The sequence below is a fragment of the Acinonyx jubatus genome, chromosome C1 (assembly GCF_027475565.1).
Source record: "Acinonyx jubatus isolate Ajub_Pintada_27869175 chromosome C1, VMU_Ajub_asm_v1.0, whole genome shotgun sequence".
NCBI lineage: Eukaryota > Metazoa > Chordata > Mammalia > Carnivora > Felidae > Acinonyx > Acinonyx jubatus.
In genome coordinates, this window is record NC_069381.1 from 179293588 (window position 1) to 179319254 (window position 25667).

The 25667-nt window shown below is 37.7% G+C and overlaps 1 protein-coding gene across 2 annotated transcripts in view; it reads right to left on the reverse strand.

Annotated features, from left to right (window-relative positions):
* The window catches only part of DNAH7 (dynein axonemal heavy chain 7), a 260013-nt gene that overhangs the window by 182533 nt on the left and 51813 nt on the right, over positions 1-25667 (reverse strand). For both annotated transcript variants that reach the window (XM_027054285.2, XM_015077964.3), the window contains 8 exons: positions 22670-22942; positions 21775-21902; positions 18730-18808; positions 16792-17016; positions 13853-13999; positions 11692-12377; positions 9092-9278; positions 483-676 (listed from right to left, as the gene is read on the reverse strand). In XM_027054285.2, coding sequence (XP_026910086.2) covers positions 483-676; positions 9092-9278; positions 11692-12377; positions 13853-13999; positions 16792-17016; positions 18730-18808; positions 21775-21902; positions 22670-22942 — 1919 coding nt within the window. The remainder of the gene's footprint in view (positions 1-482; positions 677-9091; positions 9279-11691; positions 12378-13852; positions 14000-16791; positions 17017-18729; positions 18809-21774; positions 21903-22669; positions 22943-25667) is intronic.

Here is a 25667-nt window from a genome sequence, read left to right on the forward strand (position 1 = left end):
TGCTGGAAGGGTTGCCATTTTAAATACAGTGGTCAGGGAAAGTCTTCCTGAGGTGCAGACCTTTGAGCATATTTCCACAAAAGTCTAGAAGAGGTAAAAGAAGTCAGAGATATTCAGGTAAGGAGCAACTTCCGCAAAGATGGTGGTACACGGATGTAGGGGGCTGCCCCTTTTATAGTGGACTTAGAAGAACAGATAATGGGACACCACCAGCAGGGGTCACTGCAAGCCACTGAGAGCAAGGTGTTCTGAAAAATATGTAGGAGAAAATGGATAAATTAGAAATCCTCCCCAAGATTTATCACGTTTGGAAAAATCACCTTCAATGACATTACTTATGTCATTTTAAATAATTACATTGGTTATTGAGAATACTGGGAATATTCTGGAACATAATTATATGTGTTTTTATTCTGCCTTATTTTAAAAAGTAAATTTAAGCAGATAAATTTAGCTATGTGCTACGTGTGTAAGTTACTTACCTAGTGGGATCTTTAGTCTCAGACAGTATCTCAAGAAGTTCATCATTAGACAAGAAAAAGAATCTGGGGAAGAAGAGACGTTTCTTTTCCAAATATTCATTAAGTCCTTTAAGAATGAGTTCCAAAAGTTCGTTTGATTTTTTCAGCCGTTCCAGCATTCTCTCAATAGTTACAACGTGTAGAACATGTTTATCCTAAAATAAACACCCAATTCAAAAATATTAGATACTAGCTTTATTTGTATTCTTATTGTATTTGAGATTGTCTGTTTTTAATCAAACAAAGGTCAACCAAAATTTAAAATGAATATTTTTTAAAAGTAGCCTCACAGACTCTAGGTCTAACTAGCCTCTTTAATTAGTAAGAGTCATGTTGACTTGATCCTTAGTGATGTTGCTCACAGTGTCTCATTCTACACTGGAAAGCGTGAGAGACAGAAAATGAGTGTGAGGGGGGAGGCAAGGAAGAGAGGGATGCGGGGGGTGAACGCTCATGCACTGGGATGGGGCAAGAACAGGGAACTCACAGGAAGGATGGGGGAAACAAAATAGTATGAGATGTGTTTGTCTTTTATTCATTGAGAAAAGTATTCTAAAATGATAAATCAGCATTACTTCATATATTATTGTTATCGATAATAAACACAATCTCTGTTTTATAACTGTAGATAAAAATATAAGTGTTTGAGGGTGAAGAAAGGAGTTTTCAATAAAAATCTTACACTGCAAAAACTGTATTTGGAATTACAGAGTAACACTGCTTGCTAAAGGACTTAAGTTTCAGGTATATTCTTCCTGAACGCTCTAGAAGCTAAAACTGTGCTACCTCTAAGGCATGGACCTTTGAATATTTTATCACGGAAAAGTGCAACTGTGAGCTGTTTGGTTTGAAGCAATTTAAACACAGCCAAGTATTTAAAAGAGCTTCCTTTTATGCTGTGGGATGCAAGGTAAGAATTGTAACTGAAAGCTGATCTTAAGAACTGATATTTTTAAAAAGTAAATAGTTTATTGATTTATAAAAATAGCCATACAAACAACCACTGGGTTTATGAAAATCTTTAGAAACACATTATTAAAATATGCTCTAGATACAGTTGAAATAAAATTATTTTTCCTTCTTTTTCCTTAACACCTGACTGAGGTCATCCAGGTCTAGTGTTGGCCTTTTAATTCCAAACTCCATGTTCACCACTGACATCAATGACAGAATAGTAAAAGTGCTTTACTAAATAAGCATCAATGTGTTAGAAAGAGGTGCTAGGGGCACCTGCGTGGCTCAGTTGGTTAAGCGTCCGACTTTGGCTCAGGTCATGATCTCATAGTTGTGAGTTTGAGCCCTGCATCCGGCTCTGTGCTGACAGCTCAGAACCTAGAGCTTCCTCTGCCCCTCCCCTGCTTGAACTCTATCTCTCTGTCTCCCTCTCAAAAATAAACATTTAAAAAAAATTTTTTTAAAGAAAGAGTACTAAAACACATTAGAGATTTTAATCACCAGACCAAATAATAAACCTGTGAGAACGCACTAGTACATTTATTAATACAAGGAACAGGACATTTTAGAATGTATAGATATTAAGAAAATGTTAATTTAGCTTATTTGTAGTACTCAGCCTTGACTAAGAGATCAACCAAAAATATCAGCTGTAAATTGTTCTATACAGAAATTTTCTTCTTCTGCAGGACCCTCTAAAATGTTTTTGTTAATATACTTTGAAAGTAGTCGAAAAGGAAAGATACACTTGTCTGCTTTTTTTTAAAATTTCTTTTTAATGTTCGTTTGTTTTTGAGAAAGGGAGAAAGACAGAGCATGAGAGGGGCAGAGAGAAAAGGAGACACAGAATCCAAAGCAGGCTCCAGGCTCGGACCTGTCAGCAGAACCTGACATGGGGCTCACGGGGCTCAAACTGATGAACCATGAGATCATGACCTGAGCCGAAGTCAGACAGTTAGCCAAATGAGCCACCCAGGCACTCCTGCTTTGTTTTGAATTTTAACAACATAACTTAGAAACAGCAATTTACTCAAAGAATAATTATCATTAATATCTGTTTTCTCAGTGAAACAGGTTCACATGAAATATGTAACATATTGGTGTATTATCTTTAATTTTTTTTAAGTTTATTTATTTTAAGAGAGAGAGAAAGAGAGGAAATGAGTGGAGGAGGGACAAAGAGAGAAGGGGAAAAAGGATCCAAGGGGGGCTTCTGTGGTGACAGCAGAAAGCCCAATATGGGGCTCGAACCCACAATCTGCAGATCATGACCTGAGCTGAAGTCAGATACTTAACCAACTAGGCCACCCAGGTGCCCCTATATTAACTTATCTTTAAAGAGACAATATTTAAAAGACATTTTATTTCTTAACAGTTTTATGTTTAAATACTTTTAAAACACATGTAAAAAGAAGCATGACAAAAACTCAGATCATCATTTAAATGTGCAATTCATCCAATTAAGGATAGAGGAGCACTCCTGAATTCCTAAATCCAAAATCCAAAATGGTGTTCTCAGAGTGCCACCTTCTGGTGAATATGCCTTTCCTTGTTGGAAAAAAAAAAAAGAAACTGAATACTTGCTAATAAATATGGAAAAACCCCTTTCATATATTAATATTTGTTTTATTTTCAAAGAATTTATTGCAATATTGCTATTTTGGGTCTGAGGTTTAAAAACTAAAGAAAAATTCAGCTATCTATTTTTTTTTAATTTTTTAATGTTTATTTATTTTGGAGAGATGGGGGGGCGTCGGGGAGGGGTGTTGTGGAGAAACAGATAGAAGGAGACAAGGAATTCGAAAAAGGCTCTAGGCTCTGAGCCATCAGCACAGAGCCCCACTCGGGGCTTAAACCCACACACTGTGAGATCATGACCTGAGCCGAAGTTCGACACCCAAACGACCGAGCCACCCAGGCGCCCCGAAAAATTCAGTTATTTAAAACAACAGTTCATACTTCTTTCCCTAAATATTATAATTACAAAAGAAATACTTCTGGAAACACCTAACATTCAAGTAAAAAAATTTTTATTGAATTCCTCAGGTCAAACCTAGTTAGCCAAATTAGCTCAACGACTGAACCAAACATTCTAGCTCTCAATGAACAAAGGCAATAATCTCTGTACCTTTGTGCATGGACTTAAGGAAAAAATATATAAAACTAATCATCTCGTGACTGGAAAGTAAAGTACCTTCACTTTCTTCCTGTGAGAAAGTGAACTTAGTAAAGACTGCATCAGATAAAGCAAAGCACAGACCTGGTCCTAAACCCCCATCCTCCTTATTACCTGTCTGAACTTGAGTCATTTACTTAACCCAATTCTCTATTTTACCTTTAACACGGGAATAAGAGCCCTCTCTCAAAATTGTTGTGAGGACCAAGTTAGATAAAATATTTGAAGCACCTAAAATGGTCTAAGTATGGGAAGCACGTATACTTGAAACTCCCCTTTCCATTTTCTCTTCCATAGCTGTCTATTGAAGAGACTGAGACACACAGACAGACATTACTGGGGGGGAGGGTGGGGTGGATGGAAGGCATGAGGCAGTTACTCCACTCCATCAGTTTTATGGAGTTAAAATGAACAGTTTATAATCTTCCATCCTTCAGGTAAGCTATTTATCATTGTAAAGTAAAACTGACTGTTAAGTTCCTTTAAGGATTGCCATAAAATCTTAGTCCACAGTAGGCATTCCATCAGCATTTGTTGAGTGCACGAGTGAATGCAGGATGAGGTTCGTCTGTAGACCTACAGAGGAACTCAAGTAAGTACAACCCTCCATGTTGCACCAGGATGGAGCTTATCAGCTGTGTTCTCAGGACATAACAGCAGGATGTTCTAATAGGAAGCTACTAGAAATTTGAAACTTAATGTGAGCCCCTTGACACTTTATTTACTTCATGTCTCCTGGAGGGGAAGAAAAGGAATTGTTAACCATCGTATTTTTGGGGGGGTCAGGGGTGGGTTAAAGAAACAATTTTCCAAATTTGATGTGTCTTCTTATGCATCGTAAGTATCACTACTCTCAGCAGCTCAAATGACAACCTACTGGTTGATTTACATTTTAAAACCTGTGATATCAGGGGCCTGAAACTTGAATTTGGGTATAGAGAGAAAGCATTCTAATTACTGCCAGCAGGAAGCTTCACAGAAAGTACCATTCCATATGCTTAATGGAATTAAGCTCAAGCCAGTTCAGTAAACGTCCAAAAGCATAAGCTTCCTAATCAGAAATCCCTGGACAACGGAAAACTTGTAAGATACTCATTAAGGCTTTTAAGCACTAAGAGATAAAACGTGGATTCATGGAGTAGGCCTGAGGATACACTGCCTTGCATATGCCTTGCATATCAGGTTTCTGCCAAGGCTTCTGGCAAGGGAGGCTCAGCAGTAGGACGGTCAGGGACCCAGAGTCTATCAAATAAACTCAAATGTCCTCATCTCCGGTTCTCACCATCCTATTCTTTCCCAATAAGTAATCTACCTTTCACATAACAGATCTGGCAAGGCTAGCAATTAAATTACATTGCAGTTTGGCAACCCACTGAATCAGACTCTGTCACTCATTTTTGGCTACATCCAACTTGTAGCTACGAGAAATAAGAGGCTTTTTGATTGCAGTCACAGGGGCTCCTTAGTCCTCTGACCATGTCTTGAGCTAGTTTTCAACTCTGAACTAAGCCATTTCATTCCTTTATTTCTCTAGTGCCTTTGAAAGAATTCAGCCCATCTCATACCCTTTTATCCCAGATCCTACCTTATTATCTTATTCCAGCAGCCACTGGGTCCACCAAAAGATTGCCTGTAAAATAAGACTCTTCATTCCAGGAGACCAAGGGCATAATTTAAGTGATTTGTGTACTGTATGCCAGGTACCATGAATGTTCCATTTTCAAATGGAACTAGATTTTCATTATTCTCAAACCCAACTGGGTCATATAAACAATCCTAGTTCCATCTTTGAGGTGTTTATACATTTATTCAGAGTTCAGTGCAAAATCCTTATAGGTATATTAGGCGAAAAAGACATTTAACGTAGGGAATTCAGTGACTGAAACAGCATCAGAAGGTCTGGAGTAGCACACCCTAAGTTGAACTTTCAGGAGAGACTTCTAAGACACTGTGGAACTGAACTTCCAGGAGCATGTCTACTTCTGCCCCAATCAGAACAAAAGGATACACCACTATAACTGTGCATTCAAGAACACACTATAGTGGCTGCGATTCTAGGGCTCAGAGAGCCACCATCATCACTGCCCCTGGACACCTATAAAACTGATGACCAGACATTAAGTCCTGCTGGAAAAGAAAAAAAAGTCACATGTTCATGATCTTGCCTGACAGCAGAAACCGCTAAGACGGCGAGAAGGTGGCTGCTGTTTCACTTATGCTTTCCAAACCGCAAATGAGTGTTTATAGTTGTCTAAATCCAATTCACTGCCAAAAAACTAGATGCTATGGAGTCTGAGAGATGGGGTTTTTAGCTTTCCAGCTCACTATAAAGAAGTGAGATGTATGGTGCCGAGTGGTCATATTTATGAAAGAAAGAAAGAAAGAAAGAAAGAAAGAAAGAAAGAAAGAAAGAAAGAAAGAAAGAAAGAAAGAAAGAAAAGACAGAAAGACTCCTAAGTTTCTCATCTGAGCAACCAGCGGAATGGTATTTATGTCTACTAAGAAGGAGTTAGACTACAAAAGGAAAGTTTTGTGGAGAAGTTCAAGAGTGCATTCCTCTGCCTGTAAGGAATACACACAAAACTCATAAGGGTCAAAAGTCAAGTTTGGGAGCGAGTGCAGTATACATGAAGAATGATTATCTACTTCTTTCACCTCCAGATGGCATGAAATTAACATTCATCCCTGAATGTTAGGAAGGGGGCCAAGAGATTCCCTCAAAATGTTTGCAAGTGTCTACAAAGAGAGGAAGCTAACATCTTCACCAACTGGAACTCTGCCCCATCACTGGGTGCACTGACCTCCTCTAGTGCTACCAGAGCAGGGAAAGAACACTGGGAGAAAACAGTTGGTGGGATGACCAGGTGAAGAAGGGGCAAAGAGCATGTGCTCAAGATTAATAAGAGGTACAGAAGATAGATTCCCCTTTCCTGCAAGCCCTAGATGAAATCAAGACTTATGAAATACTGCTGTAGCAGAGATTAGAAACACACACAAGAGAGAAATGTGGTAATAGCCACCATGGAAGGTCAGGCTGAAGGTTGAAGGTGCCAGATCTCACGAAGGATGAACAAACCTGGAAGAGATGCTCAACACAGAATCTCTTAGCAGCCAGGGCTCATCCAGGGGGCTTCACCTGTCCATACTGAGTCAATCTGTGGACTTCAACTGTCTACAACTGATGAAAAAGCTAGACCAGTTGTGATGACCAACAGTAAAGATATAGTGCCTGGACACCACTCACAGGAGGTTGTCCATCTTATGACCACTGATGAAAAGGACAGCCAATTTGGCTGGATCAGTTATATCAGTAAATCCTCTCTCACTCTTGCCCTCTCTCTTTCTCTCCCTCTTCCTATCTTTCTCCCCCTTCCTCCCTCTCCCTTATTCTCTTTGACCCAGCACCAGGCAACAAGCCCAGGAAGGAGAGACATAGCATGGGAGAGCATCCCCACATCTCCCCAACACTGCAACCTCAGGTTTACCTACCCTGTGCAGAGGAGAAGAGCTTTGGGTAGAACATGAGATTGAGGTTTTGAAACAGGTGTAGCTAAGTCTTCATAGGCAAAAGTATATTAATGGTGACTGAAAAATTTCTGGAATTAGATAAAAAGGTTAATAAATCTCACTCCTCTTGAGAAAGGATCTTTGGTAGCAGGTATCAAAACATGTAACTATCCTTTACATTCTAGATTTAACCTCGGAGACTTTTCTCTTGCCTGGTTCTAAAAGAACCTTTATTAGGAATTCCTCAGATGGAAAGTGATCGCTTTTTGTATCCAACATTTAATCTAATGACATCTCTACTACACAAGTCAACTCACTCGACTTCCTGACCGAATATAGATTGATGTTTATTTTCAAAGCTTTGGAGAGTATGGACAAAAGCTGTCCTGAATACTAGCATATTGAGAAAAAGAAAATGGAAAGCCAGTTCAGGAAGACAATCAGGTCTTACAGCAAAAGTAAAGGAAGTGTCACCCAAAAGAAACTGCTTATTTGGGAATAAGAGTAAGTTATGTTTTGTTATGTTTTGTCTGCTTTCCTTAAAAAAAGAAAAAACATATGGTGTTTTATCAGTTTTAGGTGTACTTGTTTGTTTTTAATTCAGCAGTGTGATAGAATTGAAAATCTGCCTCCTTAATTTACTAGTCCCAGTATAGCTGCCCTTTTCTAGGCATTGTAATATTTATAAAATTTCCTCAGCAATATGAGGTTTTGAAGGGTATTTTGATCAGATACAAAAAAAATAATGGATTTTTTATTTTAAAAATTATCTTAACTAGGAGAATACAAACATCTACCTTTTGCTTTTGCGGCAGCCAAAAAAAAATCTACTTCATCCTTTTCCAAATGAAAACGTGTACATTTTACAAGGGGTTTGCCCCATTGTAAGGAAACAATATATGAAAGGCTAAATTTTTTAAATACGTTAGAGATGATTAAATGTATTACAGTGTGACTCACTATAGGTCCTTTAAATATAGACTTCCAGTGTGATTAATTTTACAAAAGTTTAGGTTATACAGAGATTTGTTTCAAGTATTATTACATAAAATGAAATAAACTTATTCAATCCATGTCTATCTTTCTGAATATTTTCCTAGCAGATGTATAGTTGATGTTGATATAGTATTGTTAGTATTTAGGATTATAGTCACAGTTTTCAAAGTTTAAGTAATAAAATTATGTGTATTTATATTTTAGGGTAGGAAAATTTTAAGATAATACTCATTCTACCTTATAATATTGTATTTGATCAAAAACACCAATGGATAAATTTACATTCATTTAACGACTATAATTTAATAACTAATATTTCTTCTATTTTAATGTTAACTTCCTGGTAACATACACACTGTGCTTTGTGGGCAGTAAATGTCTTTTGAATTGAACAAAAAAAAATCGTATCTTTTTCACTGTTACTAGTATTTACCAAATTCCATCCTTAACTAAAATTGTAAGTTCTCCTCCACAGTATTTGTGTTTTGACTGATTGATTGCATTTTCTTTGTATTTATTGGTCTCTTTAAATTTATCTTTGCAACTCATCTTTTTTTAGATGCCTGAAGAGAAACAATGATTGAGTGGCACGCTAGCATGTTTCCACCACAGTGTATCTCAGTGGTGGTGCAGCCCATAACAAAGGGACATAGAATAGAGGGGGACATCGAGCTCTGTGTACAGTGTCTTCCTAGCAGAGCATCCCGTAGGCACCACTAATAGAACCATAGGTCATCAAATAATTCAAATTACTTCGGACCTCAAGGATATCAGAAGATATCTAGTTAGTTTTGATATTTCTTGCTCCTGGGATTCTAAAATAATATCTGAAAAGTGAACATATGTGGGGGAAGAGAAAATGACTTATTCGGGTTGTTTTGAAAAAAAATCACGTCACTTCAACCGAATAATTACATTCTCAGAGATTTTTACCTACTTGTATGACACTTTTCATTGTATCTCTCCATGTTTTATCCACAGCTGTAAATCGTCTTCCTTCCTCAGGCATTTGAGACATGATGTCTGGGGAACTGAAAATAGGCTCCAAATATAGCCATGTGGCTTGGACTTTGAGCCATTCATCCAGAATTTCTTGAAGCAGCAGGAGCTTGCCCTCCCATTCTCTGAGAAGCAAAACACAGTGGTTCAACAGCAAATCAAGCAATGTTTCATATGACAAAACTCACAACGGTGCCTAGATTGTCAATCTTGTATGCTGTGCTCTTATTTCCATTTTCATTCATCTACCTACCGTCATTCAATGATAAATCACCAAATTGGTTGTACAAAATATGTCTTAGAATAATAGCATCAATGTTTATGTTGATACTAAAACACACATTCAGATATGACTACCCACAGATGGGCTGGTTTCTGTATATGTCATAGCAATAAACCTTTCTGCAATTCAATTCCATGGCTAGGGGGTACAAATTGAAAAATTAGATTTTGGGGACAGTAATGATGTTCTCAGCGAAGGGCACTCTGAACTTCTTAGGAAAGGTAGTTACATCCATGACTCATTTCCTTTAACATTCTTTTTAAAAAAAAAAATTGAGCCCAAAAAAACCTTTATTTCCAGAATACAGTATTTCAATTCATAAGATGTAACTGGCCTTTAAAGAAAAATCTACATAATCTAAAATATAATAGTGTGTCATTCATGAGTAGGAAGCATTTTTAACCTGCATTCATTTCTAAATATGGAGAACAAAAATAATGACAAGATTTCCTCAAGAATAAATATCATAATGATATCATAAACTAATAATTTCATTAAGTACATTCTAAGGTCTCTGTATGGATTCGCTCCCGCTTCATAATCCTATAGGGTCCAGTATAATATCTGTTTACCAATGGGGAGACTAAGGTACATAGAGGTAAGTACCAGGTTTAAGTTCAGTAATAAATAATAGACCCAGATCTGAACCCAGAGAACTGCAAGCACAATGCTACAAGAGATAACATAGCCATCAAGAAGAATGATTGGCTAATGGCAACAGAACTTAGAGATGGGATAGCTTTATGTGTATATTAATACATTACTCATCATTTATAATTAGTGATCTGTAATTTTAGATTGATAGAACAAAGATATATAAATAGAAGTTTCTAAAAGTCACTGGGCATTATCAAATGCTTTTCTAAAGTACTTCCTTGCAACATTTATCAATGAATTTGTTTAACCTCCTTTTGTAAGAAGAAATGAATGCCTCTACCTTCTGTTGTTCTCTCCTTTCTCCCCATCTAACCCCTGATGGATACAGAAAATTTCCTATGAGCTAATGATCGCATGTAGAGTCCTTAAAAATAGAATCTGAATACGCCACTTTTAGAGTAGTTTTTTTTAATTTTTTTAACGTATCCTTATTATTTTTGAGAGAGAGACAGAGTGCAAGTGGGGGAGGAACAGAGAGAGAGGGAGACAGAATCTGAAGCAGGCTCCAGGCTCTTAGCTGTCAGCACAAAGCCCGATGCAGGGCTTGAACTCATGAACTGTGAGCTCATGACCTGAGCATAAGTCAGATGCTTAACCGACTGAGCCACCCAGACGCCCCACTTTTAGAGTAGTTTTAAAAATTATTCTTGACGAACATTTGGGAGCAAGCAAGGTAGGAGGCAGAGCAACCAGAGTGACTGGGCCAAAGTCAGGGCATACTTGAGTTTAGGATAATTCATTAATAACCAGAGGCAGATACTACCAAGCAGTTAGCTTTCCCTTGTAGTACAAATTCACACTGAAGATGGTAGTCTGATTTGGATTTACTTTTATTTTTTAAGTTTATTTCTTTATTTTGAGAGAGAGAGAGAGAGAGAGCATGTACACCTGAGCAGGGGAAGGCAGAGAGAGAGGGAGAAAGAAAATCCCCCAGAGCCTGACATGGGGCTCGAACTCATGAACCATGAGATCATGACCTGAACCAAAATCAAGAGTTGGATGCTCAACCAACTGAGCCACCCAGGTGCCCCAGGATTTACTCTCATTTTTAAGGTAAAATATAAACTGCTTAATACAAATCATAAAAATTTTAAAAATGGACAGGACAAGGATTTAATATAATCATCCATGTCAGATGCCTGAAACTCCAGACTAGAGTCATAATATTCATACTTCTGCACTTACCCAGCCATCCATCTTGTACAGGAGTGAAAATTACAATCAACTTTCAAGGATCATCTACCCTAACCTAATTAGTATATTTGGAAAATGACATTATCTTCAATTTCATAGTTTATGTGTTCTACAAACTATGTACATAGATGTGAAATGCTTTTTGAGTCAAACATACAGGATCAGATTGTAGGCAATAAAAATGAATATCTGGAGGCTGATTGTCCACTACCTTTGTTATGACTATAGACCATAGCGAAGGAATAAGTACTATTCCAAAAGCAAAGAAGGTTATCAAACCTTACAAACTACTATTTAAAATATTAAGTATGAACTGCAGAATCGATTTGCAAAAAGAACTGTATATTACCTACAAGTTACAATTTTGATAACAGCATTGACGCGTCATATAAATATTACGTTACCTTATTTGTTTTTCGTAAGGCTTAATGAAAGGAGATCCTCGCATAGTTTGTGTTTTAATAATGTGGTCATCCAACAACATCTGAATTTCATCAACTGATGACAAAATAAATGTCCCACTTTCTCTATAAGGAAGAATGACAAATTCCATTGCATCCCACTCATTAGTCATCTTGTCCATGGCCTTTTCGAGAGAATATTCTTTGCTAGCTGCTTCACTAATACCTTCAAATCTATCTAAATATGGTTCCAAATTCATGTCTAAAAAAGAGAAGACGGTGGAGTCATCTGCTGGCTGCAGTGGGTAACCAACAACATTGGACATGGCCTCCCAGTGCCTGGGGCGCAAACCAGGATTACAGATCACTTGAATGAGAGGAATGTGCTGCTTGAAATCTTCCACCTTTGCTTTTACTTTTTTTGTCATTGCCAATGCATTTGGAGAATCATGGAAGGTTTTTTCCAGTTTATATAGTCCTCTCCAGTAATTTCCAACATCTATTTCTACTTGGTCTGGATTCACCTTATGATATGGTCCTTCAGTCCATCCTCGGTATTTGTTGCTAAATTCGACAGCAGTTTCATAAAGACGAAGATAAGGGTTCAAACCATCTTGGATTTTTTTGCGTTGAGGATATATTGATGGTAGCCAACCAAATGCCTCTTCTTCAGCATTAAATTGCTCAATCTAGAATGACAGATATTAGATTTATTATTCTGGAAGTGAATGATAATCAGTATTAATTTTTTAAATATTTTTTATCAAATGTGACCCCAAAACCCTCACTAAACCCCAAAGTTAAACTTAAATCTGGCCATAATCCAGAAATACTGAGCAGTAATCTCTGTTTTCTATTTCTTTTTTACTACATTTTCCAGAGAACACTATCTGGCTAGGTTAGTTAAAATAGTAACAACATATATAAAGAAATCTTTGCCCATCCAGATATATTGAGGATAGAGCATCATTTATTAGCGAACAAGAACTTAAGTGTTTTCAATACGTATAGGATTGTATCAGGTACTGTGGAAAACAGAGGAAAAAAGTACTATATTGCAAAATACCAACTCCCAGCAGTCAGTTGCAACTGTTCAACAATAAAATATGGCAGTAGAAAAGAGGTCTTGGATTAGTAGCTCTTTAATATAAATGAAAAGTATATGCTGAAAATGCTACAACGCTACAACTTAGAGGAAAGGGATCATGGTGAATAGATGCTTACATAGAGAAGACGAGTCGAGTCTTGAAGATGTGTAGGATAAGAAGAGGCCAAGAAAGCATTAATTTCCTTTTTGTTTAGCAGTGAAGTATGTGAGGATATGGGGGGTTTAGAGGAGAAATGTATAGAATCGAAAAGTGTGAGTTAGGTATATAAATTACACAGGTTACCCAAAATTCCAGTGGCTATAGAATTTTAAAACTACAGTTTCTCTTTCCTCAACGTGTGTTTACATATTTGTGACTATTATAGACTATTTAATTCCCTGAACTGATACTAAAATCTTTCAATGTAAGAAAAATGGGAAAGCATCATAATATGGTCTGTTTTCATATTCCCCCTTTTTATAAAAAATGCAATTAAAAATCTCAAACATCTTATTTGGCAAAGGGTATGACTTTTCCCCCTCCAGCTTCTTCTGATGAGAAAGCTGACTTCTGACACAGCAATATTGGGAACAATGTGGCTTGATGGGAGAAGATAATGGGCCTAATTTAAAAACGTGGCCACTAAATCTACACTGGCTTCTGTGAAGATAGGCAAACTTAATTAGTAACCAGGTGCTAGCACATAATATAAATGATTAAATGACACAAAATTAAAAATAAGCAGATGGAGATAGAACTATCTCTCAAAAAAAAGATGCAGGCCACTGGAATGTTATAACTATCAAAAGAAAAAAACAAAGCTGCTTCTCCTTGAAGCTTGTCTGTAAGATCTATTTTTGTCATTTGTTTTTTAAAATTTTAATTCCAGTAGAGTTAACTTATCGTATCATATTAGTTTTAGGGGTACAGTGTAGTGATATTTGTGTCATTTATATTATTCTGTAAAGGTAGTTACACTTATACTTGAACCTATTTTTAAAAGGTGAATACACGGTACAGACTCAATGCTCTTTCTTTTCAACTAATTCATCCTCTTAAAAATTTTAAAATTATACCTTGTCTGCTGCTAAATCCAACTTTCCATTCAGTGTTTGAGCCTTTCTCAGGTATCGCTGTACATCCTGAAGGTCTCCGAAGGAGTAAAATTCTTCTGACTGTTTCGCATAACTCTCCAATTCCTCCACAAACCGTTCACACCGTAACTAGTACAAATAATATTTGTTGTTACAACTTTTTAAAGGCAAAACCCCTAGGCATCCCAAGAAAATTTAAATATTTATAAGGATTATCAGAATTATTATCACTGGCAAAATGTAAAGAAAGGAATGATCTGGAAGAGGGCAGGGATCTAAAACATGCAGAATTTTTAACAGTCAAGATTTAAAAATAATGGGGACGCCTGGGTGGCTCAGTCGGTTAAGCGTCCGACTTCAGCTTAGGTCACGATCTCGCGGTCCCTGAGTTCGAGCCCCGCCTCGGGCTCTGGGCTGATGTCTCAGAGCCTGGAGCCTGCTTCCGATTCTCCCTCTCTCTCTGCCCCTCCCCCATTCATGTTCTGTCTCTCTCTGTCTCAAAAATAAATAAACGCTAAAAAAATTTTTAAAAAAAGATTTAACAATAATGGATTGAGTTCCTATAATTGACAAATTAGACAAAGTTAAACCTATACTATCAACGTAAGAAATTCTAACCAACAAAATAAGAATGTGTTAAACAATGGTATTATGCTTTAGTATGCTAAAGAATGTACGCTAACAAACGATTTAGAAGAATTTTTTAATTTATAATCATCAAGTATGGGGTTAAGAGAAAGTTCCACTTTTTTAAGGGCTATAAAGAGATCCCTGGCATTTTTATAAACAATGGAAAAAGACAGACTTTCTTTAATTGTGTTCTGAATTCAGTAGTTTTTCAACTTTCAATCCTAAAACAAAATATTCCAAGGTTATTTTCCTTGTCCTATGGGCTTTTTTCACAGGAAATGTGCAAGGACAAGGTAAGTAAATCCAGATTTTAAAAACTAAAAACTATAGCCTTCCAATATAAAACAGGTTTGTTTTGTGTAATGAGAAAAGCTCATTACAAAATTGTCACTGGTAAGGCACTCCAAATTAAATGGCTCTTAAAAAAATACCTCTTAATAAAATATTCAAAGTCAAATCTGGGTTATTCAAAAATAGATTTTATATTTTATGGATTATCTAGGCTTATTTCTGTCTTCTTTAGTTCATGGCAATTTTACTGCGCTGGCTCAGTTGGGGAAAGAAAATGAGAGGATGAAATTCATCAATATTATGTGTAGTTTCCAGAATAGTAAACTTTGGGGCGCCTGGGTGGCTCAGTCAGTTGAGCATCCGATTTCAGCTCAGGTCATGATCTCACGGTTCGTGAGTTCGAGCCCCGCATCGGGCTCTGTGCTGACCGCTCAGAGCCTGGAGCCTGTTTCAGATTCTGTGTCTCCCTCTCTCTCTGCCCCTCGCCCACTCACACTCTGTCTCCCTCGGTCTCAAAAATAAATGAACATTAAAAAAAAAATTAGAATGGTAAACTTTACAACAAAGTGTAGATAATTCTGGGCCACCTAGCAATTTCCAAAAAATCTATTATAGTGTAACTTCTTTGTCTAATACTATCATGATGTTTTCTACAGGTTTAGAAAATTCTGAAATGACCTAAATGGACAACAGAAATATAGACTACAGGTTGTTTTTGTTGTTTTTAAGTTTTGTTTTTTTGTTTTGTTTTTGAGAGAAAGCGTGCGCGTGCGCAAGTGGAAGAAGAGCAGAGAGAAAGAGACAGAATCCCCGGCAGCCTCCACACTCAGCACAGAGCCCGCTCGCAGGGCTCAATCTCAGGAACAACAAGATCATGACCTGAGCCAAAATCAAGAGTCGAGTGCTCAACTAACTGAGCCACCCAGGTGCCCCTAGACTACAGGTTAAAATAAAGGTTTTTGTTTAAGCCTATTAATTATTCTCTAAACAACGATCCCCTGAATTAATTGTATTTTCTGTAATGTGATAGGAAGAGGCTAGACTTTCTATCAAAGGACATCTCTCCTGGCTGACCAGGCACAAGTCTCTTCACTTTGGGACCTCCGTTTCTTCATCTGTGAAATGAAACTGAAAATACTAAACCGTTTATTGATACAATAGCTATGGAGTGCTCACACTGTTGTAGTGTGTCAGGCACTGCACCGGCCCATGGGTATAAATGGAGGAAAGGAACAAATCAAACAGCCCTGCTGTCAAAGAGCTGACCATCTACTGGGGAGATGCACCTGACGATAATAACATAAACAATCAGGTACTTGGTCCAGTGGAGATGTGTTAAAAGTGTAATGGAAGCAGAGAGGCAGAATTGAGGTCTGATTGAGCAGAATTCTGAGAAAGTCAATCAGGTACACAGATAGACAAGAATGTGTGTGGGCCAGCTGTGTGCTCACAAGCCAATGGAGACAATGTGCAAGAGAGGAGAGGTGTAGGAAGGCAGGGACCTAAAAGTTGCTCAAGGTTGCTGAGAAGTCAAGAACAAGGAGTGGAGGAGGTAGAAAATGAAGCTGGACAAGTAGACGAGGGGACATCCCAAATCATCCTCTATGAAAGACACACAAAATGGTAAGAGCCACTGAATGTCAGAGCAAAGACTCTGGGCATAATTATTAGGTGAGTTTGAGTGACTATGAAGCTCTTCACCAAAAGAGCTTTGATGTTACACAGTAAAAATAACTCAAAAGAGTGCTATAAGCTGTATAAGATAAACACTATTTTTATTAATGGTCATTTGTGAGCAATATATTAGAAGTTTTTGCCCTTGAAAATCAAGAAATGATACCATATCCACGCAGTATGTGTACCATCTTCTACTAAAATTGATGATATGAGAAAGCTTACATATGTGACCCCGTGAAACAGAGTTGACAATGCTATGTAAGAGGTTAAAACTTAAACATTTCCAGAAAATGAAAATAATTTAAAATATCTATGATGCCAACCTTAAGACCTTCTTGATATTGTTTTGTTTTTTCTTTAATGATTTTCCTGTGCTCATCAAAAATTTCGTCCATTCTTCCATACCATTGGAAAACATTATTATTTAGCCTGATGTCTGCTGGAGAGAAGTTGGTGCACTCGATGAGGAAGGCAAGGCAGTTTTTAGAATCCACCAGTCTCTGTTCCAATTCAACCATGTCAGTCGTCTCTACTTTCTGAATATAAGCCTGCAGGAAAATAAAAATTACAAATGGCATTTTAATGAACAGCTCAAGTCAAAAAAGAGGCTGTGGAGATGCTTTGCATTAATACGTACAGACTTCTTAGCAGTGTAGACTTTTGGTTCAAGACAGGAGACTGCAGCACAGTTTACTTCTCATTGGTTCCAAGCACCTCCTCACAACAGCAGTGGGGAAAAAAATACAAATACTGGGCAACACATAAAAAAGAAAACCATGGGGCACCTGGGTGGCTCAGTCGGTTGAGTGACTGACTTCGGCTCGGGTCATGATCTCATGGTCCGTGAGTTTGAGCCCCGCGTCGAGCTCTGTGCTGACAGCTCAGAGCCTGGAGCCTGCTTGGGATTCTGTATCTCCCTTTCTCTCTGCCCCTCTCCTGCTTGTGCTCTATCTGTCTGTCTGTCTCTCTCTCTCAAAGAATAAACATTATAAAAAAAAAAAAAAAGGAAAGAAAACCAGAGGGGCACCCAGGTGGCTCAGTGAGCTAAGTGTCCGACTTTGGCTCAGATCATGATCTCTGAGTTCCAGTCCCGCATCGGGCTCTGTGCTGACAGCCCAGAGCCAGGAGTCTGCTTCAGATTCTGTGTCTTCCCCCTCTCTCTACCCCTCCACTTTTCTGTCCCTCTCCTTCCCTCCCTCTCTCTCTCTCTCTCAAAAACAAATAAATATTAAAAAAAAAAAGAAAGAAAGAAAACCAGAGAATGTTATGGTTTTCTGGGAGAGATGAAGCAGATAATATCCTCTCTTCTTTCAGAATAGCATTTTGGGGCACCTACTACAGTGCCTGACATCGTGCCAGGTGCTGGAAATTCTGCACCTGACGGGGTCAACAGACTGGGGCTCTGCCCTCAGAGACTTTCTGGACTCTCTGGGGAGACAACTGTTAGTCAAATCCCCACCACCGCAACAAATGTAAAAGTGCAAATTTGCAGCGGACACCAGCCCTACAACACTTTCCTTAATGACAAAAACGAAAATACAGCTACAGGCAGATTTCATAAGAAATGGGCTACACCCGTATGAGGAAAACTATAATACTTTATTGAAGGATAGGTTTACAGTTCTAAATAAATGTAGAAACATATGTTAAGATGTAATATTCTCAAGATGTAAATTCTCCTCCACTGAGGAGGATTTCAATCAAAATTTGAATTTCAATGGAAAGTGCAATGGCATTTCAATTACATGAAGAGCTCCAAAATTTCACTTCCCCCAGTGGTGAAAACTCTGCCCTGTGGTGTCTTCTCAGGCTGACTGTGGCCATGTGACCTGCTTTGGCCAATGAAATGTTAGCTAATGTGGTACCCAGAGCAACTTGAAAAGCACGTACACCTGGACTTGCTTGTGTGTCTCCACCATGCCTTGAGAACACGCCCAGTGAGCCTGCCAGAGTGTAAGAAACAAGTGGAGCAGAGTCAAATTGCCAAAGAGAGTTACACCAGTCAACCCAACTGAGAACTAGCTGACGCAGTTGAGTGAGTGACCCAATCCTTACCAGAACTGGCTTGTGAGTACCCAGCCTGAATCACCAAACTTCAGACTCATGAGCTAAGAACAACAAAACAAAACAAAACAATGCATGATTTTAAGCCTCTTAACTTTTGGAGTGACTTGTTATTGTATTATCATGTTGACAATAACAGCTGGGGAAAAAACAATTAACTTATACACATACTGCTATAAAAAGTTTATAAATAATACCTTCATTTCCATTAGTTCTGCTGTATTTGGAGGAGTGCTAAGAGCTTTTTCAGCTATCTTCGCAAATTCATCACATAATCTGAAACACCAAACAAAATTAATCTTATGTAATTCAATTTTATTCCTAAATACATCCCTATATACTATTTAAATGTGCCATTGCAGGGGCGCCTGAGTGGCGCAGTCGGTTAAGCGTCCGACTTCAGCCAGGTCACGATCTTGCGGTCCGGGAGTTCGAGCCCATGTCAGGCTCTGGGCTGATGGCTCAGAGCCTGGAGCCTGTTTCCGATTCTGTGTCTCCCTCTCTCTCTGCCCCTCCCCCGTTCATGCTCTGTCTCTCTCTGTCCCAAAAATAAAATAAAAAAACGTTAAAAAATAAATAAATAAATAAATAAATGTGCCATTGCAAATACTACTCAGTCATCAAAAAAAGAAAAAAAAAGAAATCTTCCCATTTGCAACAATGTGGTTGGAGCTAGAGTGTATTATGCTAAGTGAAATAAGTCAGTTAGAGAAAGACAAATACCATATGATGTCACTCATATGCAGAATTTAAGAAAGATAGATGAACATATGGAAATGAGAAAAAGAAGGGGAAAAAAAAAGGAAACAAGCCCTAACAGACTCTTAATGATAGAGAACAAACTGAGGGTTGATGGAAGAAGGTGGTTGGGGGGTGGGCTAGATGGGTGATGGGTATTAAGGAGGGCACTTGTCGTGATGAGCATTGAGTGCTGTTTGTAGGCAATGAATCACTGAATTCCACTCCAGAAACCAATATTGCACTGTATGTTAACTAAATTTTTTTTTAAATGTGCCATTACATGAAAAATAAAGATGCTCTTATCTGTATGAGGTCTAAAAAATTAAAAGCAAATTTGTGTCCATACTCATTCAATACACGTTTAACGATCATCTATTGCATACCCAACTATAATATTAAGTGACAGAGATAGAGAAGTAGAGAAGATATAATAATGATTCTCAAGCAGTTCATAATACTATATAAAAGACAGGACCATAAACAATCACTTCTAATCTAGAATTTTAGGAGCCTTACCAGAGATTCAGTTGAGATAACACCAAAAAGGTGTTACTAAATAAGAGAGTGATTCACTCTACTTGCAGGGAATGGTTAAAATGGGTCTATATGTTCAGAAACTTCTGGTCATATGCAAATATCTCCTACTCATTTTGGTTGTGGCCAATATAATGAACTTACTGTGAAGTTAAAAAAAAAAAAAAGTAATGGAAGCTAAAAAAGTCCAGGTAAAATGTGTAGAAATTTCTTCAAGAAGATTGGCTGTGAGATGAAAGAGAGAAATAACATGGTGATGAGGTTGGGTTGAAGTTGGAGGGAGGAGGTGGAAGACGAAAGAGGGTTTTGAACACGATTTTAAGTTTGAAAGGCAGAAGCCACAGCAAAGGAGAGATTTAAGTGAGATACAGAGGAGACGGATGACTGGCCGAACCAGCTCCAGAAGGATGGAGGGCAATGAGGTTGAGCCCATAGGCAAAGAGAAGAAGTTTGAGTGGTGTGATAGACTCTCGCCCTCTGAAAAATGCGGAGAGACAAGGATGAGGGGTTCATACAGAGGTGAGTTGAGACAGGTAAAGGCAAGAAGTTGAGGCATTCGTATCTAATGGCTCCACTAATATTCCGGGTATGTCCTCTGTAAATCCGATGAGTGTGGTGAGAGGTAGTATTAGGAGAAAGAGGGAAAAAGTAGAACTGGTACGAGCTCAGAGGGCAGTTTGGAGGCAGGGAAAATAGCTATGAAATTAAAATAAATATTTCACTCAGCATGAAAAGCTACAAGTAAAAGACGTTTTCACTATTCTTCCACAACTTTTAGAAGAAAAGGTGCTTTTACAGCTGAATATAGGATTCTAGTTCCTGGAGAATCTCTACACAAGTCCTCTTTCCTCAGAGTGTCTGTGAAAGGAACACAAATCAGTCCTAGTTGTTAAAATATACCATGCCATTTTCATACCTCACACCCTTCTACGTGTTACCTTTTTCTACCTGGAATTCTTTGACTTACATTGTTCACCTGGCAGACTCCTACTACTCATCCTTCAAAATGAATTCACATAGTCTCTTCCTCTTTGTAACTAGCTTTCCCTTGATTTTCCTCTCTTCCCCAACCTCCACGGTGAAAGAATTTCATCATTTCCTTCTCTGTTCTACTTCCGTAGCTCACTACAATATTTACCGAGTCCTATTGTAATTTATCAGTTTGTTGTATGTCTATTTCCTCTACAACATTGTAACTTCCTTCAGCAGATTTGTTCATATTCAGAGTATAAGTACCTACTGTTGTGCCTAATACAAGCTTCCTTCAGGCTTTTACACAACCTGAATATTCTTTTCAAGGATCTAATTTTTCCTCTAATCCTGTAACTGTTACAAAATTTCTGAGTATTTGGTGGGGATGGGGAGGATTTTCCACGTAACTGATACCAGAAAAGAGGTTCCAAGAGCAACACTAAAACCAGTTGTTGAAAGACTAGTTCTACTTCTTGCCTTAAATCAACAGGTATTCTGCTTTATATCTTAGCATCCTGTGAGTTTATTTAACATTAGCCAGTTTTCCTAAAAATCTCCAGGTTAGTCAACAACTAAGTTTTAGTTAAGACAACAAGTTATCATAGCTTTGGAGAGTAATTACAGTAAGATGAAGTTCCAAATTTGAGGATCCATCAGGACCCATGACAACTACTGGGTAAATCCACTTTGAAAATCCATTTTGTATACTGATTATACAAACTTATTGTTCCCCTTAGTGAAGTCAGATAACACCCATCTTACATGTACAAACAAAATGTACATTTTAATACCCCCTTAACTGAGACAATCGGGAAGGCACATTTGTGGTGAAAAATAATAATAGTCACAAAATAACAAAACCAAGTAGAAATAAGTTTGGCATTATCTTTTTGGAGGGTCACTGATGACACTGTTCTAATCCCTAATTTTACTTGAATGACAATTGGTTCTATCTAACATCACCCTGAAAAAACTAATCAATATCACATAAATACCTTGTATTTACTTCCTGATGATTTCTGAACATTTTAGCTATAAGTCTTCCACAAATCATGTCTGCTCGCTTCACCAAAGCTCTGATTAATTCCTCACAGCGCATTTCAAACATTCCTAAACGGATAGTCTACAATGATAAGTATTAAAAGCTTAATAAACATAAAAAGAAATAAAAAAGTCCCACACTTTTGCCTCTCTCACAATATTGGTTTTGTGTGTGCATGATCTAACAAGATTGAGTTTTTGTGTTTTTTTTTTAATATGATGCAGGCAGGATTTTCTAAACGCTCATTTGTATTTTACAACTATCTTCTGGGTAAATCTCCTTCAAGAGTTTGTTATCTTGGAAGCCAATTCTATTTCAGGACAACAAATGGATATAAGAACTTTGGAGAATCGAGTTATTGCAAAATAGATAGTAAGGGATTTAAATGCTATAGATAGTAAGGGATTTAAATGCTTTATTTGCTCTATACAAAACAGGAATGCGTGCTTAGGGTGGAAAATGTGGAAACTATAAAAAAGGACAAAGGAAAATTTTAAATTACCAGTCTCTTACTAAACAGAAGCAATCACATTTTGGTATAATTACCATATTTTCCAAAGGATTTATAAACATTACAGCAAAAAAAAAAAAAGTAACTTCTTGGAATTTTTGAGGGCTCAAATCATGTAAGTACTTAAAAGTCAGGCTTGGAATACTAGACTTCCAGCCCTATAAGCACAAGAGCCCTGTGCAGGGCTCGGCCATGTTTGGCACACGGAAAGGCAGTATTTTCCCTTTTGAGAGTAACGGTCTGATTCTTTCACTGCATGGTCTACAAACACATCCTAATGAAATTGGGAAAAGATCGTTAGTTACAAAGAACAGCTGTTCAAGAATGGATCATTCACCTTTCTAGATGTGTACTGTATTTCCTCTATTAGTTTTTGGTACTTGCGAATTTCTTGTATTATTTTCTCATAATTATGATTTTCTTCAAGGAAAACATCAACATCTTGCTCGGCTTTTCTGGTGATCAGAAAGTTGTACTTGTCGTAGAATCTGAGGTGCTCCAGAGGTGCCACGCTCTCTCTCATTATCACCTCCCTCACCTTTTCTTTGTGGGCCTCAATAATTTCATTCAGAATTATCGGCTTCAAGGTTGTTGGTTTAGACTTACTTTCCTAAACCAAGGGAAAAATAACGTTCGTTTTGAAAAATAAATTTAGGTAGCCATAGTATTTATCTTTGCAAAAATGCCAATCGTACCGTATTGTCTTTTATTTTTTCCTCACAAGGTCTTTTTGATTTTCTAATCTCTGTAGAAAGATATTCAGTCTAATCACAGAAGATATTAAATATCTAAGTTTCATTTAATTTTTTGTTTTCCTTCAAGGCTACCCAGTTGTGTTTTGTTTTTCCAAATGGATGAAAGAACTGTCACTTGAAAATATACGCAGAATAAGAGCATACAAAAACACCCAAATCCACATTTTATTTGTGCAGTTGTAAATGCTAGCTTTCCGAAGGTAGTGCTTGCATTGTACTTTATTTTTAAAAAATAAGCCAGCTCAATGTCATATCATCATATTCTTTGATGACAGTACTTTTTCACCTTGAGGGGTAATCTGTCTAGAACAAAGAAAGATTGTTTACTCATTCATTGACCTTTGATCTTTGATTCTGTGAACAGCACCTAGAGCAGACTAATCCCTAGTTGCACAATGTGCATTCTGCTATTAACATAGGAATAATGGATCAGATAACAATTTTTAATAAGCAAATCTCAAAGGCTCGTCTCCTCTTTTCAAATAGGAGGGCAAGTAAATGTGCCTGCATGGTTTATTATCTTGAATCAAGTTACATTTAAAAATATATATGCTCTACCTCTCATTCAGAAGAAGATATTTTTAACTGTAACCAACAAAAACTATGATCTTTAGTGGATATTCTACAGCATTCACTTGATAACATCAAAGGATTCCTTAGAAAACAGGGTAATTTATTCGGGTATCTGGAGTGCATTTGCCCACTATGCCCCCTAGTGGGATTTTAGGAAATTCTACTGCTTAGAACTAGATGCTTCTTGAGAACTTTAGTGAAAAAATTGTATTTAAAAAATTTTCAAACTATTTATTTTAGTGGGGGGGGGGGGAGCAGAGAGAGAGGGAGAGACAGAATCCCAAGGAGGCTCCGTGCTGTCAGCGAGGAGCCTGACGCACGGCTTGATCTCACAAACCATGAGATCATGACCCAAGCCAAAACCAAGAGTCAGACGCTTAACTGACTGAGCCACCCAGGTGCCCCCAAAAAGTGTATTTTATTTTCACTTTCAGTTTCTATCAAAGATTGTGATAAGAACAGTTCTTACGAAAGTTCTTCCATGAATGCCACTTCTGCAGTTGTTGTCAAAGGTCATTGAAACCAAGTTCAATGATCTTACTTGAAGTACCACCTATATTGCTTGTTTCCAAACCTAACTGATCACTAGAAAAATATCCCTAGATGATTCTGGCAAACTATTTCTAAGAACCAACTATCTTGTTGAATCCACGTCTCTAGGGCAAGAGGTGGTGATGATGGATTTGTATTTTTAAAGTGTCACCAGGTGATGGTGACATGTAGGATTTCAGAACATTACCTCATGTACAATGTCCCATTTAAGACCTCCCTCTCAAAATCTGATACCAGGAAAAATACCTGAGCAGTCTAAATTAACGGTTTAATCCTAGTTAAAACGTGTCCAATTTTCCTCTTCACTTTAGAAACCAGGAAACTTAGAGCTTTATTTTATTTTAAAGTTTGTTTACTTATTTTCAGAGAGAGAGACAGAGAGAGAATCCCAAGCAGGCTCTGCACTGTCAGTACAAAGCCCCTCTCAGGGATCCAACTCATGAACCATGAGATCATGACCTGAGCCCAAACCAAGAGTGGGCTGCTTAACCGACTATAGCACCTAGGTGCCCCTGGAGCCATATTTTATAACCATTAAATCATAGCAACTGTATTCATTCAAATAATGGTAATCCTTTACTCCACTTTGAGCCCATCTAGTACAGTAAAATCTTGGATTGCGAGTGACTTGTTCAGTGAGCGTTCTGCAAGATGAGTGAACATTTCTAATAAATTTTAACTTGGTAAATGAGCGATGTCTTGCAATACAAGTAGTACATGATCCTGAATGTCACATGATCACAAATGAGTCAATGGTTCTTGAAATTCACTTTGATATACAAGTGCTTTGGATTACAAGCATGTTTCTGGAATGAATTATGCTCGCAAATCAAGGTTTTACTGTTATTAACTTGTTATATTTGTTTCATAAGCTCCCTCAAAAGACATTCTTGAAAAAAAGGCAGTGTATGACCAGAGAAGGAGGCAGTAGACTGAAATTAAACAAAAGACAAAGTAAACTATGTTTCTCGAGAGACTTCTATGTTTGTCAATATAAGGAATAAATAACCTTAAAATAACTGTCTATTTCAAAACATAGAAGTATATTGGAAAAATTGCCAAATTTAGCTTTTATAATACATAGCTAAGGAAGCTAGGGAAGCAATAATAGGGCAAGTCTAGGGGCCAAACGGCAGAGAACATGTGAATTGAGAGGCAATTGTGTGCAGAAGTGAGCAACTGCCCTGGGGATTGCTGATCGCTGGTGGCCTAAGCTTTGCTTTCATGCAAAGTGGGCTTATGTGCAGGGGAGGAGAATGGAGTGAGAAAATGGCTGTCAGGAAACAAAGCCTCAAGCCTGAGCGAGAAGGGAAGTCATAACTGATACACCAGTGGGAAGCCAAGAACACTGAAATGTGACACAAAATTTCAGAATGCTGAAAGGTGACGGAACCTTTCAATGAGGGGGCAAAATTAAGGAAAATATCCTGGTTAGACCTTGTTTTTCAGTGGAGA